The 22,672-nt window shown below is 53.9% G+C and overlaps 1 protein-coding gene across 1 annotated transcript; it reads right to left on the bottom strand.

Moving 5' to 3' along the window:
* Positions 1-981: 981 nt before the first annotated feature.
* Positions 982-21,024, bottom strand: FCRL4 (Fc receptor like 4). The gene is made up of 12 exons (XM_059145605.1): positions 20,730-21,024; positions 18,906-18,926; positions 16,582-16,833; positions 15,260-15,517; positions 14,683-14,967; positions 13,542-13,829; positions 8,177-8,290; positions 6,672-6,699; positions 6,091-6,173; positions 5,791-5,859; positions 2,430-2,461; positions 982-2,329 (listed from the first exon to the last, which is right to left on the bottom strand). The coding sequence occupies exons 1-12, from the start codon at positions 20,758-20,760 to the stop codon at positions 2,213-2,215; spliced, it is 1,578 nt and encodes a 525-aa protein (XP_059001588.1). The 5' UTR covers positions 20,761-21,024; the 3' UTR covers positions 982-2,212.
* Between the last annotated feature and the right edge of the window lie 1,648 nt (positions 21,025-22,672).

The following is a 22,672-nucleotide window of genomic DNA, read 5'->3' as shown; positions in this document are numbered from 1 at the left end:
GGCCCGGGAGGAAAGTCGGTGGGGCGTTGCTGGCACACAAGGGGCAGTGAGAACCCACTGCCAGGGTCTGACCACACGACCATAGTGCTAGGAACGGGGGGTGCGGAGCAAAGACACCAGCAAGGAGACGGCGAGCCAGAGCTTGAAGGAGGAGGGTCCTCGGCCAGGGTGGGGGTGCTGGCGGTCCAGACTGAGATGGTGTCGTGTAGGGACATTTTAGTACTTTATCGTGGAAAACTAAACACGTACAAAAGCAGAGACAAGTGCCAAACCCCTTTCCTCCTGCGATGTACCTGCCAGCCGGCTTCGGACACGGTGCACCCCCGACCAGCCCCGTTTCATCACACCCACCCGACTCTTACTGAGTTATTTCAAACACGCTTGTATCATTTGATCCACAAATGCCTCAGAATGAGTTCTTACAATTTTTTAAATACCTGTATTTTTAAAATGAAACGTAACTGTAACATGATCACGCATACCCCAAAGCATCCTTCCTTGATCAAAACTCTTCACAGTGTAGGGACAGAGGGTACACACCTCAATACCATCAAAACCATCTATGAAAACCCCACAGCGAATATCATTCTCAGTGGGGAACAACTGAGAGCTTTTCCCCTAAGGTCAGGAACACGGCAGGGATGTCCACTCTCATCGCTGCTGTTCAACACAGTACTAGAAGTCCTCGCCTCAGCAATCAGACAACAAAAAGAAATAAAAGGCATCTGAAACATACTAATTTCTTAACATTAGTATACACATTTCCTTTAGAATTTCCTAAGCGGGATTTTTCTTAACTCGGTTTGAGTCAGGATGCAAACGAGGCTGGCGGTCCCTTTGGTTGATGTGTGTCAAGTATCACTGAGCTTGTAGGTTTTCCCTCCCATTCCGGTCCTCCCCCACCCTCCCCCCCTGCTCCTCTCCCACCCTCCCCCCTCCTCCCGCCTCCTCCCCCCTCCCTCCTCCCTTCCACCCCGCCCGCATCATTTATCTGTTGGAGGAACCTGCTCATGTGTCCTGTGGACGTTTCCAGTGTGGGTTTCCTTCACTGCGCTCCTGGTACCGTCTCACGGCGCGGTGCTGTCGCTTCCTGTAGTTCCTGTGAGCTGGCGGTTTGATCTAGAAGCTTGACGGGATCCAGTTTTGATATTTTGGGCAGGAATACTTTGTAGGTGACATTGAATACTTCCATCAAGAGGCACAGAATATTAGGCTGTTTTAATGATAATCTAATCAGTAGGTGTCCCATGAAATATCTGGTCAAGATAGTGGTCTTCTGTTTCTTTTATTCCTTCTTCACGTATTGGAAGAATGATTTATTCCCACATCAACTATTTAACGGTGGGGAAATAGCATTTGGAGACTACAGTCCCTGGAAAGGTGCTCACTGCTGGCGTATTGCTAATTATTTCCACGCCTTTTCAGTGGACAAACCTAGGAAATAAATATCTTTTTTTTTTTTTAAAGCAGGGTTTCACATCAGCTTATGCTGATACTTCCAACTCAAATTTAGATTGGTACGGCTATTAGCTTTTTTAATTTCTCAAATTTCTTTTCTCTAATGTTAAAAATCTTTGTCTGAAATAACATAGACTTAGTTGCCTTTTGCTTTTGGAAGCTCCACTTAGAGGCTGCTTCTTTGGCTCTTCAGATGATTTTGTAAAGTACTTAATATCCTGCTTAAATTCCTGTTCCTGTAAAGCACTGGCGGGGATCCTTCTGTCTGCAACTGAAGCCTGGCAGTAAATGGTGTAGCAGGAAGGGTGGCTCTGGGCACCGTCTGGGAAGGATCCAGGTACCACTCAGTGTTAAGCTGACTGATGCAGATGGTCCCCAGTGGGACAGCTGTTGGAGACACGTTGAGCAGAGACCTGAGTCACTCAGTTGCGTCGACGTGCAAATTCCAATTCACCAAAATTTGTGCTTCTGGTTTTCAACAGGAGTACTTCTCCCCCCTTCATCATTTCCCCTAAATTTGAGCCTGAAGAACACAACAGGTTAGGCTCAGAGCAGGTGTGTGGGATTTTGTCTCACCCATGGACTCTGGTCACTTGAGCAAGTCTCTCGGTGGCCGCCCCATAACCACTTCAGAGCAGGTGAACTGGGAGTTTCGGATGTGAATGTGCACGGGCAAGAATGCTACACTGGGACCAGCTTGTCACTCCAGGGGCCCCAAGGACGGCCTTGAGCTGGGCTTTGGATCAGGGACAAGTCATGCGAATTGGACGTTCTCATAACTTTTCACGGCGTCTTCATCCTGAGACCTGAGCTCTCCAGCTGAGTCCTCTGGGAGTCGTGTCTTCACGGCAGAGTAGACAACTGAGTCATGCTGGGGTGAAAAGGAGATAGAAGAAGAACTGGAAAGAGAGAAGGGAGGATGGGGCTGGAGGCAACCACGGGACAGAACACAGTCAGGGACCGATACTCACCTTGTCCTCTAGAGACGTTCTGGAGGTGCGGGCTGTGGGGGGAAACAGTATCACTGAACTACGGGCACTATGACCCATTCAGAACAGCCGGAGAGCTTTCCTCCAGAGGCTGGAGCCACTGAAACTTTTCCATTCAAGGTTATGTTTCCCACCCCCCACCCCCCACCATGTCCTATGACACACGTGATTTTCTGTTTTACCATTTCTTGGTCCAGACTTCTGCAAGTTCTTTACAAGCACCACTGATGCGCGAGCTCCCTCCTGACCTCCACGCCAACAAGCCTTGTTCCCTTCCTTTACCAGATGTCGCCACAGAATGTCACTCGGTTTTAACTTTTGCCTCTCTTAGCGTACAGCACCGCCATCCCACTCCAGCCTCAGAGCACCGCCGTGATGGCTCGGCACGTCCCCATGAGACCCTCACATGTGTGCCCATGGAGAACTCTGTCTCACATTACGGGGTTCTAGTTCTTACTTTCTGTGTCTTCTAGAGGTGGAGCTGCAGTGAGAGGGAGAGCTAGCAGGAGGGATTTGGAGGATCCTACATGTTAGAAATTCAGAGTCTCAGTGAAGAGGATGAAAGTATCAGAGCCACGTAGTGATTTATGGAGACAGAGACCAAAAAAAAAAAAAAAAAATGCCTCTGGGACAATTGAGGCTCCTCTCTTTATCATCAAATTCTTTCCATTGAACTTTCAGGGTTATCGATATTTTAAATGATGTGATAGAAGCTATGTACTCACTTCCCAGAATGATAGTCCTGTATATGGACTTTACATTCTATTTTAGGGGCTTCACGCAAACCTCAAGGAACTGGGGAAGATATCTTGCTACAGATCATTAATATGTAAAGTTCGTGAACGACAACTAGTCCTGCCACAGAGTGCTTAGCTACAATCGTGCTCAGACAAGTACGTCAAAGGAAGAGAGTGGAGAACAGCAAGTGGCCAGGCTGGCTCCGCGAGATGCCATCGGTCAAGAGAAACAACTTGGAGGCAGCTCTAGTTCTACGATTCCGAAGGTCCCAGCTAGTGGGGATGGCCTGAGGAAGCAGAGTGACAGACAGAGCTGGTGATCTGGGTGGGTCAGATACAGCGATGGGCTCTGTGAGCACCAAATACAGCAAGACAGAAGAGCTCGTCTTAGCTTTGCCTTTTTCAGGATTTGTGATCATTGGGAGCAATGATGTTTGACACCATTTGTAAAAGAAGTTCAAGATCAGGTTACAATTGAAATTTCTACGAGACACAAAGATACTGGGGATTTTAAATTCCCAAGTGAGGTACCATCGTTGGAAAAGCCACCTATGAAATGGGAGAGAACATATTTGCAAACCATATATCTGATAAGGGGTTAATATCCAAAATACATAAGGAGTTCACACAAGTCAATAGCCAAAATACTACTACTAACTTAATTTAAAAAATGGGCAAAGAAAAGTCATTTCTCCAAGGATATACAGACGGCCAACACAGAAACTCGAGCGCATCACAGTAGGATTACGAAGCTTACTTCAGTGCCAACAGCACTGAAAAGGTGCTCAACGTCAGTTATCGTTAGGGCAATACAAACAAGACTACCATGAGATGTGACCTTACACCTGTTAAGATGGTGGTGTTAAAAAGGCATGGATGGCAAGTGCTGGTAAGGATGTGGAGAAAAGGGAACCCTCCTATACTGTTGGCGGGAGTGTAAGGCAGTGCCACCACTGTGGAAAAACCATATGGAGAGTCTTCAAGAAATTCAGAAGAAAACTACTGCATGATCCAGCAACCCCACTTTTGCGTATACACGCACAGAATCGAAGTCGGGGTCTTAAAGAGATGTCTGGATCCCATGTTTCCTGCCTCATTGTTCATGTAGCCAAGAAATGGGAACAACCTAGGTGTCCATTAACAGATGAATAAAGAATATGTGATACACACACACACACACACACACACACACAGTAGAGCATGATTCAGCCTTAAAAAAGAAGAAAATCCTGACATTTTGACAACAGGGATGGACCTGAAAGTTGCTGTGTGAAGTAAAATAATCCAGACACAGAAAGGAAAATACTGTATGTCCTCACTTCATATGTGTGATCTAAAATAGACAAGCTCATAGAAATAGACAGTAGAACAGTGGTACCCAAGGGCTGTGGGGAGGGGCAGCGGAAGTGACAGCCACAAGGCAAAAAGCTGAGTCACGCAAGATGGATGAGCTCCACACAGCGTCGTGCCTCTAGCTGACGACACCGTATTGTGCCTCTAGCTGATGACACTGTATCGCACACTTGCAATGTGCTAAGAGGCTAAATCTTACGTTGAGTGTTCTAACATGCACACATAATAATAGTACTAATGCGGGTGGAAGGAAACTCTAAGAGATGATACATATGCTTGTGGCCTTGATGATGCCGATGGGTTCGCTGGCGTATGCTTCTCCCTACATCACAAACTTTTATACATTAAATAGGTGCAGCCTTTTTCCATGTCAGAGAAAGTGGTGAGCTACTTACGCTATGCAAGAGTGTGGATGAGGGGCAGAGCGTTCTGTTAGGGGACAGAAGCTAGACAAAGAGACTACGTTCGTTACATAGGATTCTATTTACAGGAAATCGTAGAGAAGCAAAACTCTAGGGACAGAAAGAGGGTCAGTGGTGGTCAGCGTGGAGCTGGAAAGGTTATCTGCAAAGGAGCAGGAAGGGACTTTCTGGGGTGCTGGAAATGCCCCAGGTCTTGAAGATGGTGGTGGGGCTGGGCCTGCATACGTTGGTTAGCATTAATCAAATTGTGCATCTAAAATTAGTGAATTATACTTTGTATGCAGGTTATACCTCAATAAATCTAGTTAAAACAATAAATTTGAGTAGAAGAGAAACTCGAGCGCATCACAGTAGGATTACGAAGCTTACTTAATTCATTACTTAAAAGAAATTTTCAGGGGTGCCTGGGTGGCTGAGTTGGTTAAGCCTCTGCCTTCAGCTCAGGTCATGATTCTGCGGTCCTGCGATCGAGGCCTGCGTCAGATTCCCTGTTCCGTGGGGACTCTGCTTCTTCCTCTTCCCCCGCCCTCACGCTGGCTTGTGCATGCTTTCTCTCTCAAATAAATAAATAAATCTTAAACAAGGGGGAAAAATTCATACATACATTTTCATGATGATGGGAGATGTTCAGTTTTTGTTCTGGTCATCAGCAAAGATACATGCTGTAGTTTTTAGTGTCTTTTTTCTCTCTTTAGACGCTAACCACCACTGTAGGGGGTTTTACATGCCTTGTTTGTTGATCGACTCAGTGTACGTTCCGCGGTGCTCAGCACCCAGCACGTGTTGAATGAAGCAACAGAGTCCGCAGCTGGAATCTTCCCCAGGACTTACCGGCCCCTTCCTGTCCCAGCTGCATACACTGGATCTCGGAGTACACCAAGTCTCCCTCTCTGGCGTGCACTGCAAGGGACAAACAGCACTTTCCAGGCCACCCCCGTCAGAGGTACGCGCTACCCGTCTCCTCCTCCATTCCTCCCCATGCTTCTTGGACGCGGAGTGAGGCGATGGCTTCTTGCGGGTCTGGGTTTGGGATACCGTAGGACACCAGGCCTCCGCCAGGCCTCCGCCAGGCCTCCAGTTCATTACTTCTCCCTGGCTCCAGGGGGACGGCTTCCCTACCGGGCTCCTCACCTTTGTCATAAGACCACAGCAGCTCCCCTGGGGCAGGGCACCCGGCCTGGGGCGCCTCTTCCGGGCCTATGGCGGGAGGGCTCCTGAAAGACAGGAAACGCATGATCATCCCTGGAACGGCACACGGGGCCGGCAGTGGGATGGCCAGAGAGGAGGGGGCACGGGAGTACGTCAGCGGAAAGCAGGGGACCAGGGACGCAGAGAGGAAGAGGCATAGTGAGGCGGGGGGAACAGGAAGGGAGGGGTCAGCCGATGGCAGGGGACCGGGAGCAGGAATGCAGGTCCTTCAGCAGGTCCATATAGGGCCAGACTGTTCTTCTGAGAACGACCCAAGGACCACAGTATGGGCCGGCCGCCGGGGAACAAGGCTGGCCACTCTCTGACAGCTCAGCGAGAAGCATCTCACAGACCATGATCGGAGCTGTCAGAAAGTTCTAGAAGTTGTGATTTTGGTCATTTCCGGGGATGTGAAAATGTGGACATGTAGCCAGAGGGACAGAGAGACACGGCTTGACCTAACTGTGTGAACCCACAGTTCTGCATATTCTGTTCCTGGAAGACCCGGAAGGCGAAGCCCTCACCTGGCTGTGTTTCCGGGGAAACCACGTCCTGCAAAACAAAGCAAAGGCACGTTTGTGTCAGCAGAGGGAGCTCGTTCTCAGAGATCGCAGGGGAACCCGCCATAGAAAGGGGCAGAAGAAGTCAGTTCAGGAAGCGCGAGAGAGACTGGGGCCTCTGAGAGACAAAGTGAGGGTTTTGGAGGGAAGGGGTGGGGGTTGGGAGGGCCTGGTGCTGGGTATTACGGGGTGCGGACTGCACGGAGCACTGGGTGTGGGGCAGAAACAATGAATCTTGGAACACTGAAAAAATAAAATCAAATTAAACAAAAAAGCCTGCAGAAAGCAAGAGGGCGCCTGGGTGGCTCAGTGGGTTAAGCCTCTGCCTTCGGCTCAGGTCATGATCTCAGGGTCCTGGGATCCCATCGGGCTCTCTGATCAGCAGGGAGCCTGCTTCCCCCCTCTCTCTGCCTGCCTCTGTGTCTACTTGTGATCTCTCTGTCAAATAAATACATAAAATCTTTTTTTTTCTTATACATACATAACATCTTCAAAAAAAAAAAAAAAAGCAAAACAGAAAAAAAAAAAGAAAGAAAAAGTCAATTCAAACATGCACCCAGTCATGGATTTTTAGGAAAACGATGTGGAAAAGGATGGAGCAAAATGCATAACTGACTGAGGACAGGGCTACACACTCCTGGGTCAGACATGCTGGAGACTTGATTAAGGTTTAAGGCTGTGACGATGGACGACCCCAAGAAGCCCTGAGTAAGTACAGTCTGGCACAGAGCCGGGAGGGCTGCCGGAGGACTTTGGGGAGCCTCGGTGGTCACGCTCAGAGCTGGCTCGGGCTCCTGCTCCCGCTCTGGCCCTCAGAGAAGGCTTGTGTTCAAAGCAGCCCACACCGGGCACAGGGGCTGTGCTGAGAACCACAGAATGGGTTGATTAAAACCAAGAGACAGAGTTGGGGGGTGTGGGCAATTGTTCTAGAGCCCAAACAGCGTCTGTGTGCATCACCCACACGAGGCCTCTGGCCCCTGAAACTAGTCTGAGCGCGGCCTAGGCGAGAAGCCTGTGGGAGCGCGACTCTCCCCCAGGTAGGGGTGGAGCTGGCGGGCTGGCCCTCGGGGACACAGGGTGGAGGGTTCAGGCTTTGGCACCGGGAGGTCTCCAAGGAGGAGGAAGGCTATGGGGTAGCCAGCTCCCGCTCTCAGAGCCCTGTGACATACTGACTGCCCATTCGTGACGGATTTAGGATGCGCGGCAGTGTGTGGTTGACCCATCTGTAGGAGCCAAAAACCCGCCCAGGGAAACTGCTTGGATTAGGTTTTTGAAACAACATAAAAATTGGTGCTTCCTTCCTTAGCGAACCCAGCTAGTGCAAGCCGCCCTCCACCGCGGCATCTGCTCTGCACAGCTCCGTGAAGGGCGTAGGTCTGTGGGGTTGGGGGTGCGGAGGGGGAGACTGGGGGCCGTGCTGGGGACCCAGGTGCCTGGTGGGGATGCAGAGGGTAAGGGAGAGCACACACCCGAGTTCCGACGCCGCCGGGGGTAGATCCACAGGACCACTGCCAGAAGAAGGATGCTGAGCAGAACCCCAGCGGCTTTCGCAGCAATAAGGCCACTTCTGTTCCCTGGAGTGCCTGCAGGGAAGAGCCTGTGTCAGCCCCGGGGAAAGGGCCGTGATGCCCTGGCACCTTTCCTCAGCACAGCTGGGGTCCTGAGCCCTGGGGAGGGAGGAGTCTAACAGACGCGGGCAAGCCAGGGCTGGTGCACGCAGGAGGCAGCCGTCTGGACTGGGCAGCATGGCCTGAGCCTGAGCGGCAGGACAGGACTCTGTGCTCTGGTAGAGGGTGTAGGTTGAGGGGGGGGGCGTGCCAGAGGAGGAGAATGTAGCCAGCTCCCTCCACTGACCCACCGACATCGGTTCAGAATTAGCATTTAAGGGAAATTCCTCTCTTTCTCTGTATGTCCCATCTTCTAGTGATCTGGCCTCTTGGGAATTCCCCTAGGCCTCCTGGGAAGATATGACATGATGCTGGTGTGTCAGCCCCTCACGTAGCACTGGCACTGCCTACTGGACCCTCGGGGAACCAGCAGCACCATTACAAGACCACAGTGGGACCCCTCAGGGAAACAGCACGGTCTCCATCCTCATAGAAGCCCCAGAGGGGATGAGAGATGCTGGTGAGGCTTCTGACTTGCTGTTGGGTCCGTTCTATCTTCTCACTCAAAAGACTTCTTTTGGCAGATTCCTTCATTCACTGAGCAGACATCTACGGAGTCCTGCCTGGTGCCAGGCCTTGAGGACAGAGCAGTGAAGAGGACAGGGGGTCCCTGCCCTCCAGGGGCTTATTGTCCGGAGCGGAGGCAGACAATAAACGCTTATTGGAAGAGCAAACAGGAATAGAGGGGCAGAGAGTGGGGGGTAGAGGTGCTTTGCAGGCAGATACTTGGTCCCCAGGTAAACCCAATTCAGACTTCAGATGCCAGTGCCACAGACTTACACAGAAAACATCCATGGATCAGAACGACGCTACCACTGGCGATTTTGCCGTTTATGGCACGGTGTTCTGCCCCTGTGAGTCCTGCCACAAAGTAAGCACGCAGTACACGTGGCCACTGGCTATCCGTGACATTTCTGTCCCCATGTTTCCCTTCCTGACAAAGTCAACAAACCCAGCCTGACCTATGAATGGTTCTCCCTGCAGGCAGTAGCTCATGGGGGTCGTGAGCCCAGCCTCCCCACCATGACAGCCAAACCAGGGGGGGAGATCCGCGGACAGAGCAGCTGGGCTGCTGTGTCCTAGAGAGCAACTTTCCCCTGCTGGGTTGCCTGCTGGGGCAACCACGTGTGCAAAAATCAGAGTCAGTTAAGGTCTGACAGACCGGTGATGAGCAGGAGATTGACTCAGTAACAAACCCTCCCACCAAAGAAAGCCCAGGCCAGATGGTGTCACTGGTGGGTTCTTCCAAACACTTAGACAAGAGTTAACACTGAGTCTTCCACAAAACTGAGGAGGAATGAACATTTCCAAGCTCATTTTTTGAGGCCGGCGTCACCCTGACACCAAGGTCAGATACGGACAGCACGAGAGAGTACAGAGCAATATGGCGGATGAATACAGAAGCAAAGATTTCTGAAGATGTGTCAGTGGCCAATGGGCACATGACCAGGGGCTCGATGTCACTGGTCATCAGGGAAACACAAGCCTAAGCCACAGTGAGATATCGGCTCACATCTGTGAGAATGACCCTTATCAGAATGACAAGAAGTAACAAGTGTTGGTGAGGACAAGGAACAAGGAGCCCTTCGTGCTCCGTTGGTGGGAACGTAGGCTGGTGCAGCCACTGTGGGAAACAGGATGGAGGTTCCTCACAAAGTTAAAAATATGATCCGGCAATCTCTCTTCTGGGGATGTATTTGAAGAAAGTGAAATCACTATCTGGAAGCGAGCCCCCCCCCCCCAGACTCACTGATGGAATCAGGGTCCTTACAGGAAGGGACACCACAGACACCGCTCGGTCTCTCTCTGTCTCACCCCTGTCACACCTGCTCCAGGAAGGCAGCTGTCCGCAAGGAAGAGGGCCCCCCCAGAACCTGACCACACCACCCTGACCAGACTTCCGGCCTCCAGGGCTATGAGAAATGAATTTCTCTTGTTAAAACCGCATGAGCTCAGACAGCCCCCCCTTAGCCTGGTGCTCCCAGCAACTGCAGATTTTCTCTGTTGCTAGAAATTCTCCCGTTTCTGAGCACAGAGATTTTGCATAAGGTCCACGCATGAAAAAGATCTGGTGAGAAATTCCTGCTCTGCCATATGTCCCCGAATCCTTGACATCTGTTTCATCTCTGAGATCATCTGCTTCCTTAACAGAGGACGACGTCTGCCTTGCAGGGTCGTGCAAGCCGGCCCAGGGACTGTGTGAGCCGCTGGCTGGCCGCCCAGAGCACGGGGGGGGGGGGGGTCGATGCGTTTTACTGACCTTACATCCAAAGGGAAGGTGAACGCCTTCACACACGTGTGCATTTCCAACAGGTTCCTCACTGCCCTCTTCAGGGAGTGCAGCCTTGGGCTCCCCGAGGACATCTTTCAGGACAAGAGGCTTCCTGGAGAAGCAGGTCTCCCCCTGTCAGAGCCCCTGTGGGGTTCCAGGCCAGCACGTCTTGGTGGTGGTGGTGGTGGCCCTCAGCAGCTGGTCTCTCTGCTGGCTCTTCTCCCTCCTGGAAGGCCATCCGTATGACACGAGCCCCCATCTCTGCCCGTCTGTGCTGGGGATCTCAGCCACTCTCACTGTTGACTGAGAAATTTCCAGATCGAGAGGCAGACAGTCCCGTGGTATCCGCTGATGGGAAGACCTGCCTGGGGAGGTCCCCCTTGGTCACAGGACTTGCCTCGAGGGAGCTGAGGGGAAAAGGGCAGAGCAGCTGGGCCGCCCGTGTAGCACCCCTTCCCACAGTTGCTCCCCTGACAGTTCAGGGTCACAGTTCCGTCAGGGCTCAGCGCTCACAGACACAGCACCGTCCTCTGCCTGTTCAGTGTGGTGGATGGACAGCGGGACTTGCCTGGGCACCACTTCTTTGGAGGACGGATGCCCTCTGTCTCTCCGAGCTAAATGATTGCGTGGATGTGCTCTTTGTGACCTTGTGAACGATACCAAATCTTTCTGGGCTTTGTACTCCTTTTCTGTAGAATGGAGATACTGATATCCTGGTCTTCTGGGATGGATACTCTGGTTTCTAAAATGATGTGTGTAGAATTTGCTGACTCTGTACAGATTTATTGAATGCCTCATATGGGCTAAGCCCTAGTCCAGCCACTGGGGATACAATAATGGTCAAAAGAAAGACCTGCCTTCGTGAGGCGAGTATGGGGGAAGTGGGAGGGACAGAGACATGGCACGGAGGCCAGGGATATGTGCTTCGAGGAAGAATCCAGGGGGTTCTGGGGAAGGGGTGTCCGGACGAAGGGCTTCTGGGTTAAACAGGTGGTTTGGGAAGGTTGCACTAAAAAGGGAGTAGAACCTTGGGGGAGATGAGTGGTGAGCACGAGAGTATCATGGGAGAGAAGTGCAAAGGCCCTGAGGTGGGACCATGACTGGAAGGCTTGAGGAGGAGACAGGAGGTCACGGTGACCAGAGCGGAGGAGGGAAGGGGAGGGTGGATGGAGATCAGGGCAGAGCAACAGGACATCGGGGCCACTGAGGATGATGGCTGTCCCTCTGGAGCTGGCGGGGAAGCCAAGGGAGGATTTCGTACAGAAGAGCAACATGACTTAGAGGTTCCTTCTGATGCTGCACTGGGAGCAGACTGTGGGCAGCTGGGGTGATGCAGTCACCCAGGAAGGAGCCTAGGGGCTTGGGTCAGGAGGTGGCCGTGGAAGTGGGAGGAATCAGTCACCTCCGTGCTGTATCCTGAAGGTGGAGCCAGCAGGACTGGCAGTGGCTTCGACGTGGAAGAAAAAGTAAGAAGGCAAGTCAAGAATGAAGCCCAGAGCTTTGGCCTAAGCAAGGCGGGCAGTGGGTGGGGGGGTGTTTTGTTTACCCAGGGGCTGCGTCACACGGGATCGGATAGTCCCGAACACCAAGACTGTGTTTCTGGATGAGTCGCGTTTGCGATGGCGCTTAGCCACTCCCGGGGGGGCGTCTGATTTAAGCGCTTGGATGTGCGGGTTTTGAGCTCAGGCTAGAGGTCTGGGCTGTAGGTGGAGTCGGGAATCGTAAGTATACAGAAGTCAAACGTGCACTTGAGGTCAGGAGACAGGATGGCACGACGCAGACAGTGGGCACAGACGGGGAGAGGTCTGAGGGCGGAGACCCCCTGCCCCTGGTCCAGAGCTGGAGAGCCGGGGAGCACCTCGTGAGGGAGCCTGGCAGGAGAGTCTGACCGATGGGCAGGGGCCCAGAGCGAGCCACGTCTGAGAGGTCAGGGAGGAGCGCGGTCCAAGAAGGGAGGGAGGACCAGCTGCGTCAGGGGGTTACTTCTGACTTCAGCAGCGTGGAGGCCAGTAGACCTTCACCTGAGCGACTTCGGCGGCAGGAGGCAAGGCCGGTGCGGACAGGACGAGAGGGGGCAGAAGCGGAGGGAGTGAGCGGGGTGACTCTCCAGAGGAGTTCACTTTCCAGGAGCCCCTCCGTGAAAGCGTTATTGGAGGGCAGGGGTGTGACCGAGCCTGACGGAGAGGGACTGAAGGTCGGCAGGGCCGCGAGGGCTGCATGGGAGCCTGGCTTGTGTGGCTTCCTAGGGACAGAGTAGGGGAAAGCAGAGGCCAGAACCGTGGGACCCAGCGGAAGGCTTGTCCCCTCAGCGCAGGTGACTGGGCTCTGCGTCGGCTCCCCGTGCCCGTCGGTTTCTCGGCCTGCGAGGGGTCGGGCCCTGAGGCTGTCAGGCCTGTAGAACGGATGAAGCAGGGCCTGTGGCCGGCTGTGTTGGGTTTGTGGGGACGGTGGACGTGCTGTGATGACTCACAGAGAGACGAGGACCCCGAGGGCCCGTTAACCAGCTAATGCTGCTCTTGGACACCAGCCCGGGATGCAGCAGTGCACACACGGGCCATCGTCTCCTGCCCGTGCAAAGGCTCCGGTCAGCGCTCCCTCCCTGGAGAACCGCACCATGACCCGAGGGTTAGTATCTGTGTTTGGAAACTGCCTGTCGCGCTGTCTCACTAACAAAATGTGGATCATGTGTGTTCTGTTAGGTTCTAAGTTTAGCTGAGATGATATATGTAAAGCCTCCAGGAAATAGACAGGAAATACTTAACAACAATAACAAAAAAAGAAAGAAAGAAAGAAAGAAAGAAAGAGCCTGTCACCATGGAAAGTGGCAAAATGCAGCCAGAAAGAGGAGAATCACCAGGAGGGCTGGCGTGCCAGCCCATGGAGACTCAGCCTCACCTGTGACGGTGACGTTCAGGGCCCCGCTGCGGGAGAGGCCGAGGCCATTGTCCGCTGTGCAGTAGTACCACCCTGTGTGACTCCCCTCAGCAGCAGGGATCTCCAGCTCTGCTCTCTGGGAACGCTGACGTGTGCTCCCCAGACGCTCCCCCGTGTCCTCTCTGTGCCAGGAGAACGTGGTGTCCCCTGTGCCTTCAGCCACAGAGCAGACGAGGACCAGACGCTCCCCTGCAAGCACGTGGCCCCCCTGGGGCAGGGTCTCCAGGAGCACGGCAGACACTGGGACACCTGCGTGATCACGAGAGGACAGGTGAGGGCAGGTGAGGGCCACCGGGACATCTATGTGAGCACGAGAGGGCAGCTGAAGGCAGGTGAGGGCCGCCGGGACACCTGTGTGAGCAGGAGGGGGCCAGTGAGGGTCTGTGCGGGGAGGGCAGGGCCGGCATGTTGGATGGGGCTCTGTAGCCTGTAGTCTGTGGAGTTCGGAGCTAGAACATCACCCGATTTAATAGTTCCTGACACACGAAACTGCTGGAGAGAAAACCTGGCTGCCCCTGGAGAAGCCTTTGAGTTTTGTCTGAGGTCCTGGCTGGCTGGCTGGATTGTCTGCAGGGGCAGGGGGCAGAGAGAGAGGTCCCCCTGGAGCCGGGCTGGATCACACCCGTTTCCAGGAGTCGTGCTTGGTCCCTGAGACAAGGTGACACTCACCATATTTACCTCTCCCTGCGCATCCTTCTCTTGTGCATTGCACTCGGCGGGCACGCCCATCATTTGCTGCTGTTGATGAGGAAGAGGCTGAGGCTCATCTCCTCAATGGTTTGCCCAAGATCTGGCCTTCTAGAATGTGTCGGCTCAGAGCACCTTATTTCTTGGTTTTGTTTTCCCTAACTCTCGAATCTAACTTCACGAACCACCTCTATGATTTCGAGGTGCTGGAGTTCCAAAGGAAGTCTGAGTTTTCAGGCGGATAGTGGTGGAAATGAGCCGTGTGATTCTATTATAGTGCCTGACTCCAGGGCCAGCCTGTGTCCATCAGGATGACCAAATCCATCCGTGCTGGGTGGTCCCTCCCTGCACAGGGCCATGGAGAGCTGCAGGGGAGGGTGCCACAGCCCTGGCTCTCTGCCACTCGGACACTCACCGTGCACACGGACCTGCAGGGGGAGGCTGCGCTTGCGGATGCCGGAGACGGCTGCCGAGGCCTCACACCAGTACGACCCCGAGTCCTCCCTCCAGACGGCTGTGATCTGGAGTTCTGGAGAACTGCTCCAGTTCGATAACACGACCCCACGGTCCCTGAAGAAGCTGAAGGACAGCACGGCGTCCGACCGCTCGAGGGGCAGCTGCGTCCGACAGCTCAGGTTTACAGAGCCGCCCTCCATGGGCTGGGGGGGTATGACTTCCAGCTTTGGTTGTGGAAATAGTTCTGGAGAGAAGAGGGAAACCAAGTTCTCAGGATGTGTCACTTAGAGCCCTGGGATGGGCAGGCTTGGCTGCTTGGTTCTGGGAAACTTCAGACAGACACACGGCAAGACAGAGGCTCGCTGACCCCGCTATCCTGTTGTCCTTCGGCAGCTCCCAGGGCAGTGACCCCGCTGTGTCTGCGGGAGGACCCACGGCTGTCCTTATCCGGAGCTGGGGCGCTAACGTACGGGTCCCCCATCAGGCCCTCCCCGCCCTGACATGACTCAGCAACCGACACGAGACGAAGGGCGTACCTTGAATGTGAACATGTCTGGCACTTGACCTGTATGAGTAACGATTTCCCTGCAGAAATCCGGTGCATCCGTAAAAGCCACTGTTGTTCAGACTTGCTTGTGGTATCGCAAGGTCTCGGGCTTCCGGAGAGGAGAAGACCACTTTCCCCTTCCAGCTGTACGTTACAGGGCCCAGTTTCTCTCCCGCCCTCACTCTGCATCGCAGAACGAGCGTGTCACCTTCAAACACGGAGGCCGGAGCCTGAAGGACGAGCCGTCCTGGAAAGCACAGAGACCAGCGCCTGTCACTCAGGGACACCCTCCCTCCGCGCAGCTCGGCTCACGAGGCTCGACTGGCTCTCTTTTCTCTTCCACAGGATTTAGGCTCCGGCCCAGGCTCACTCGTTTCTTCCCGATCCTCATGACCTGTTTCGTAAATAAGCCCCAAACACTCCAGCTCGACCCCTGCTTCCTACTCAAGGACAGATTCATCGTATGAGGATTCTAACGCGGGGACGGAGAGCTGAGTGGGGTGTGAGCGACACTCCGACATAGCGGAACACAGTTAAGGATCGCCACCAGCCTGCTCCCAGGGTCCCAGAGCGAGCGTCACCGCAGAGGAAACAGACTAGGAAGGGTCACCGCCCTCGGGGGCTCGCCCGGCAGCAGGCTCGTTCTCAGACACAGACGCGGGGGGGAGGGATGGGGAATGGGGTCCCGTGAGGACGTTCTCCTGCTCTTCAGCTCTGCGTGACAGGCCCGTTCTGGCTCCTCTGTCTGCGGTGACTGAGGGACGGCCTCTTCCCGGAGCAGGGCTGTGCAGTGGCCCCAACCATTCTCTGGGAAGTAGGCAAAGCAGGACACGAGAGCGCAGGAAGAGAGCGGAGCCCCTGAGGCCGAAAGTGGGAGTAGAGAAGGGACAGGCGCGAGACAGGTGGGGACACAGGCCTGAGGCGGAGACTCCCTCCTCCGCACTCTTGTCCGAGGCCACTTTTCACACCTGCTTGGTGGTCAGTAAGCGCAGGTCCATGTCGTTCGTCCTGCCGGGGGCTGTGCCTCCCCGGAGGGCCGGCGCTAAGCTGGCTTCTGTTTTGAACCCCCTAAAATGAACTCCTTCCTCCACTGTGTAAGTGCACAGGGAGGGCCGCGGATGGCCGTCAGACGATGGCACTCTAACGTCAACAGAAGTTCGAAAAACACCTGTAGACACGAGGAACTCCAGGACAGCCGGCAGGGGTCAAGGGTTAGACACGCAAGAAGGACCTCGGGTCTGGCCGACTCCAGGGGACTAGGAGGCGTCAGAACCACTTCTATCGATTGAACTCACCCACCCTCCTGCTCACCTGAAGAAAAGATCAAGCTGACACCGTCACTTAGGAGTGAGCCCCGGGTCTGGCACCTGTACATTCCAGAGTTACGGGCCTTGAGGGTGTTTCCTGGGGTGTCACGTAGCACTGTTGCCCCGAGGAACCACCGGTACCATTTCCTGTTCTCTGCTGTGTGGACGCGAGATGCATTGCAAGTCAGAGTCACGGTCTCTCCTCTGAAGACGGTGGTCCATGGGGGATGGAGGGAGATCACGGGCTTGGCTGCAGCTGGAGGAGGGAAGAGACGGAGCCTGAGGAGGAGACCTCTGTGCCTCGCACGGCAGCTGGCTGCTTCACGGGTGCCTCAGTGATAAACTAAGAGGAAAGAGACGTTGTTCTTCCCTGAGATGTACTCCCTGTTGGAAACACACTCTCGCACCCCTGCCCCCCTGTTGCTGCTGCCGCTGCCGGCTGCGAGAGCCTTGTGTTGCTGGGCTAACCAGGCCGGCGCTGCTGTGCCAGGGAAGGGGAGTGGAACGTGTCCTCCCGGACTCCTGTGAGAGGCAGGAGTTCAGGACCCTGGGAGCAGTTAGCGGCCACAGGATCCAGTTCTGGGTCAGGGGATGTCAGGGGAAGAGAGCCAGAGGGGCCGGGAGTGGGGGTGCTGTGGGAGGCTTCACCCCTGCAGTAAAGGAGCAAAGCAAGGTCAAGGTGAGGACAGGGTGTGGGGGGAGCTCTCTTACAGTTTTACTTGCCTCCCTCCTCCCCCAGCTTTGCTCCCCGAGCCGTCAGGATGGCTGAAGTCGCAGCTACTCCCACATTTAAAAAATCAATATTCGATTCAATTTGTTCTGCAAATTGCCTACGGTAATCTAAATTCTACGAAGCAGAAAATAAGCCAGATTATTTCCATGTGCATTATTTTGTTTTTCAAAACCAACATTTCAATTATGGGGGTATGTAATTCACCATAAAATTTTAAGTGGAATCCCCTGAAGAGGGTTCCTTCTTCAGCACCTTGGCGCTCGGATAAGGAGCGCCTGCATCTAAGGACCGACAGACCGTGGTTGTTCTTAAAGCTTGAGACCTGGAGTCGTCTTGCCTTCGTCGACAAGAATGCCCGACTTGGTCTTTCAGTTACACCCGAGTGTAAAGGAAGTGCCTCCGCGGAGGAGGCAGACACCGTAGAGGAAGCCGAGCGCCAGTTTCAGACGAAGCAGCTCGGGGCTCTGTCTGGTCACACAGACATTCCTGGGTCTCTGCGGACCTTTTCTTTCTTAGAGGATTGTACAGATTATCCCGTGTTCCCAGTGAGCAGGGGTTGTGTTTCTCCTGGAGAGAAGAGAATCCCCACTGTCTGTGCTCCTGGGAAGCCTCCGGGAGGGGACATGGGGACCGGGCAGCAGATCTCGTGCCCGAGAGAGGGGAAACTTCTGCTGAGGGGAGCCACCTGCTTCCTCACCAGTCCCACTGCCCCTGCTGTGTGCTGCAGGACGGCTCCTCTCGTCGGGGCCTCGTCAGTGAGGCTGGGTCAGGGATCTCTAGCGTAAGCACGTCTAGCCGCTGATCTAAGACACTTCCTGTATTTTGCTTCTCCATCCTGGAGCTTTTAGCAAAGTCCTGTCAAGTCACAGTCTCTTCCCAGCTGGGCAGTGATGTGTGGGAGGGTCCGTGTCCACAGCACTGAGCAGGGGACTGCAGAACCCGGAGCCGCAGGGGAGGGCGTGCGCACCTGCTGGCTGGGGCCGGACCACAGCAAGCAGCCCCCAGGATGAACGCGGTGCTCTCGAAGGGATTTTCAGGGACGACCACAACACCTGGAGACCCTTCTGTTGGCCCGGGAAGGCGGGGGTCCCTGATGACCAGAGGACAGGCGCTCAAAGGCATCGCGATTTGAGCTCTTCACAGGAAAACGTCTACACAGCATGCTGGGGTGTCGGGTGGTTGCCTGTGGTTGTGGCCATGCTGGGCTGGGCCAGGGAGGGTGGGGGAGCAGAGCTCTTTATGCCCTGGGCCCCCCCGCTCCGACCGCCCTGGGGTCTCAGCCTATTCCCAGTGTCCCGCCAGGGTCTGTGTTCTCGGTGAGGTTGGCCAGCACCCCACATCAGGTGGGGGCACGCCCCTCCTTGACCTCTGTGTCCTGCGTCCCAGGCCCCCAGTTTCACCCGACACAATGGCGGGTTTGGCTCGAGAGTGGGACTCCCAGCTCCCAGGGTCCGGGTTGCAGGACAGGGTGACACTGCCCTGCCTGAAGTCCTCAGGACAAGGACACGGGGACCAAGCCCCCCTTACCAGCATTCCTTCCAGAAATGGTCACTAGAATATCTAGAAACAAAAGAAAGGAAAAGGGACCGACTTACCAAGCTCTCCAATGACCGGCGCTGCAAGAGAGGGGAGGGCCACGGTCAGCACAAAGCACAGAGCCGAGCGCTCCCGCCCAGAGAGCCCACTGCCCGCCCCCCTCCACCGAGGGTGGGAGAGGAGGGCCCGGCTCCACCCCTGGAGAAGCCGGGGCCACCGAGGCTTGAAGCGGAGTGGCGTGGTGCTGGGCAAGCTGCGGAAGGCTCCCCAGCCTCCCGCTCCTCATCTGTCACACAGGGACCATAAAAGTGACCTTATAGTCTTATTTCAATGAGTTGAATCGGTAAGTCTTCCATTGATGGCCCCTGTCACTGTCTGTCAGACCCGACCACGCTGTGGCTGCCGCTGCCCCTTGGCTTCCGTCTCCCTGCCTGGAGTGTCAGTCTCCTTCAGTACCAAGAAAAGCCAAGTCACACCCAAGCCCTCACACCCCGAGGAGAGCCACCTCCTCCATGAAGTGTTCTTGGATGCCTCGGGGCTGCGGTGCCCTCACGCTGCTCTAGGCTAAGAACACCGTGATCGCAGCTCTCCGGGACTGGCACTCAGACATGCGGCGCGGGACGGGGACTAGCAGTGCTAGTGTCACAGGTGGGTCTGCGTCCCGACCTGGCCACGGCACAGAGCTTAAGGCAAACGACGGTCTCTGTGCCTTGGCTCCCTTATCTGCAAAATGGGGTTTATAGCAGTTCCAGCTCATTGATTGTTAGATGCTTGGACAGATCAATACATGCAATGCTCCTAGAAGAGTGTCTGGTACATCAGGGCTCAGCATTTAATTATTAATTACTATCAGCAAGAATGAATAATTATCACACATTATCTTGACCCACAGTGTAATATTTTTGCGTGGGTTTTCAAGTCCAATGCTCTTGCATTTGTCCTTTGATTTCCTCACCGGAAGGTCAGCGTTTGGGGGGCAGAGACTGTCCTCTGCGTCCCTGTGTCCTCCCGCCGCCCAGCACTGCACTGGGCCCGGCGTCCCCCTTCATTCGCTTTTCACCGAGCTCCCCTGATGCGCAGCCACACGAATAACTCTCCCTTTAGTTGGGGTCTGGACGTGCCGCCGGGCAGAAGACAGACACACTTCTTAACCATGTAGTGTGCGACTGGCTGACAGGTCTTGTTTCCCTCGTTGGAGCTGCTAGGAAACCTGTGCCTCACTTAGACAAAGACTGAAAACTGGTACAGAAGCAGGGGAAATCATCCAGAGGAAACCACCTTATTTCTGCTGCGCTCATGCTTCCTGCAGTTATCGGAGCAGACCTGATCGTGGGCTACGGGGAAGGAACGACCATCCCCAGCAGAAGCTCAGTCCTACGTCAGCTCACAATCAGGGCACCCACCCAGACTCCACACACCCTTCAGCCTTCATGATCTGTGATTAGGGAGGTGACCTAATTAGGACCTAGTTAGGACCTAAAATCTAACTGTAGATTCTTTTTTTTTTTTAAAAAAAAGATTCTATTTTTTAAGTCATCTCGACACCCAACGTGGGGCTCACACTCATGACCCTGAGATCAAGAGTCAAACGCTCTACCGACTGAGCCAGCTAGGCAGCTCCTAACTGTAGTTTTTTTTTTTTACATGGAAAATAAGCCCACTTCTGGAGTAGGAGGGAGTCGTTGTGGGCAATTAAAAACAAGTGAGGGATGTGCTTTTGGAAATCAACTCTCCCAAGCCCTCAATATCTTCCTCTTTGCTCATTCCCTGTGGTCCTGAAGTAAGAGCGTAGCCCATTTGTGCCACAGCCCGCCGGGGACGGCGTTTGCTCATGGATTGGCCCGGTCTCCTCCCGGAGCAGAGGCTTCCCCTCCAGCACTTACCGAGGACGAGCAGAGACACCCACAGGAGCATGGGAGCGTGCCCCGGGATCCCGAGGAGCGGCAGCGCGCGCACAGAGGCCCGTCCTGGGCCCGCAGCCAGCGCAGCAGGTGCTTCTGAGAACAGCTCACAGCAGTCATGAAGTGAAAAGGGAAGCAGAAGAATGAGTGAAATAAGTCAGGCACGGAGAGTCAAGTATCATATGGTTTCACTTATGTGTGGAGCATAACAAATAGCATGGAGGACAAGGGGAGATGGAGAGGAGAAGGGAGTTGGGGTAAATTGGAAGGGGGAGGTGAACCATGAGAGACTATGGACTCTGAAAAACAATCTGAGGGTTTTGAAGGGGCGGGGGGTGGGAGGTTGGGGGAACCAGGTGGTGGGTATTAGGGAGGGCACGGATTGCATGGAGCACTGGGTGTGGTCCAAAAATAATGAATACTGTTACGCTGAAAATAAATTTAAAAAAAAGAAGAAGAATCTTTCTTAAAATACCGGTAGCATGGCACCCGATGTCAGAGACTCCCGGTGACTATTTAACAGAAATACTGCTCTGACTTCTTGGTGGGAAAAGCTTCTTAAAGCTTTAGTTACCGTATTTTCAGAAATTCCAGCCGCTTTCTCCCAAGGACGGCGCAACACATTCTCTCTGCTTCCAGATACCAGGCAAGACTGCAGCCCTTGCTCACATAATCCAAGGATGAACCTGAACCACCCCAGAGCTGGAGGAGTTCTCTTTCCTCTTCCTTCCCTTTCTTTCTTTCTTTCTTTCTTTCTTTCTTTGTTCCTTCCTTCTTTCTTTCAGATTTTATTTATTTGACAGTGAGAGAGGGAACACAAGCAGGGGGAATGGGAGAGGGAGAAGCAAGCTTCCTGCCAAGCAGGGAGCCCAATGTGGGGCTCGATCCCAGTACCCTTGGGATCATGACCTGAGCCGAAGGCAGATGCCCAACAGTCTGAGCCACCCAGGCACCCCAAGAGGTTCTCTTCCAGTGCAGAAAGACTCTCCTCTGACACTCAGGCCTCTGACACTTGGGCCTCTGCCAGACCACTTGTAGCCAACCGTCCATATGCGATGAAGCATCTGAATCACAAGACAGCTCATCGCCTGTCTGATGTATATGAAAATACCTTGACTCATTTGTCTTGGAGGAAGCAACCGACTTTAATCTGATTAGGAGGTAGAGTGCAGAATGAATTATAGCCCCATCTCGCTCTTCCTGGAGAATGGACTGTAACATTTTTGACTTAGTGTTCTAGAATCTAAAATCTGTTACAGGAACGTTTCGACACATGTGCAGGGATTCTAGAACGGTATGATATGCACGGGGCTGGGAGCTGGGAGTGTAGTGGTAAGCAAGACTCCGCACACTTTCACTCTGGTGGAGCAGGCAGAAGAGGGAGTTAGCTACAGAGTGGGAAGTGCTCTGATAGCTCAATAGGAGAGAAATCTAACCCAATTCTGGAAACCTAGGAGGACTTTTTCAGTGGAAGTGACACCTGACTTGAGAAGGAAGCATTCTGGGACACAGTGATGAGCATGAGCAAGGGTGGAAAGTGGTCACTGTCACCGTCACCGTCATCCTCACCCTTGAGATACCCATGAGTAAAAGACCCTTGATCTTTCCATGAGTGGAAGACATCAGAGGATGAGTTATGAGTGGTCGGTATTGCTCTAATAGGACAACGTGCTTCTGACCTGCCCTAGCTTCTTTCTCTATCGAGGGCTTACATGAACATTGATTATGTTGCAGGCAATGTCCAGAACCCGAGAAGCATAGGAAGATGATATTTTTTTGATATTTTTTTCAAGACTTATACAATGTGGTAAGAGCCACAGCAGCCACAGACATCAGGCGCTCTGGGGACATACAGGGTGTCAAGGCGGCATCTAGCCCTTCGTCACTCAGCCCTCTGACCTCTCTGCCCTGTCTCAGTGGCTCTC

The sequence above is a fragment of the Mustela lutreola genome, chromosome 14 (assembly GCF_030435805.1).
Source record: "Mustela lutreola isolate mMusLut2 chromosome 14, mMusLut2.pri, whole genome shotgun sequence".
Lineage (NCBI taxonomy): Eukaryota > Metazoa > Chordata > Mammalia > Carnivora > Mustelidae > Mustela > Mustela lutreola.
This window is presented reverse-complemented; position numbering and strand designations above follow the sequence as displayed.

What these genes read in the sequence shown, in the direction of transcription:
- FCRL4 (XM_059145605.1), bottom strand. Translation starts at nt 20,760, where the DNA reads ATGCTCCTGTGGGTGTCTCTGCTCGTCCTCG. An exon ending in CCTGAACGTCACCGTCACAG is followed by an intron (nt 8,291 to 13,541) that starts GTGAGGCTGAGT and finishes TCTTCCCTGCAG; the next exon opens with GCACTCCAGGGAACAGAAGT. An exon ending in GAACGTCTCTAGAGGACAAG is followed by an intron (nt 2,330 to 2,429) that starts GTGAGTATCGGT and finishes TTTTCACCCCAG; the next exon opens with CATGACTCAGTTGTCTACTC.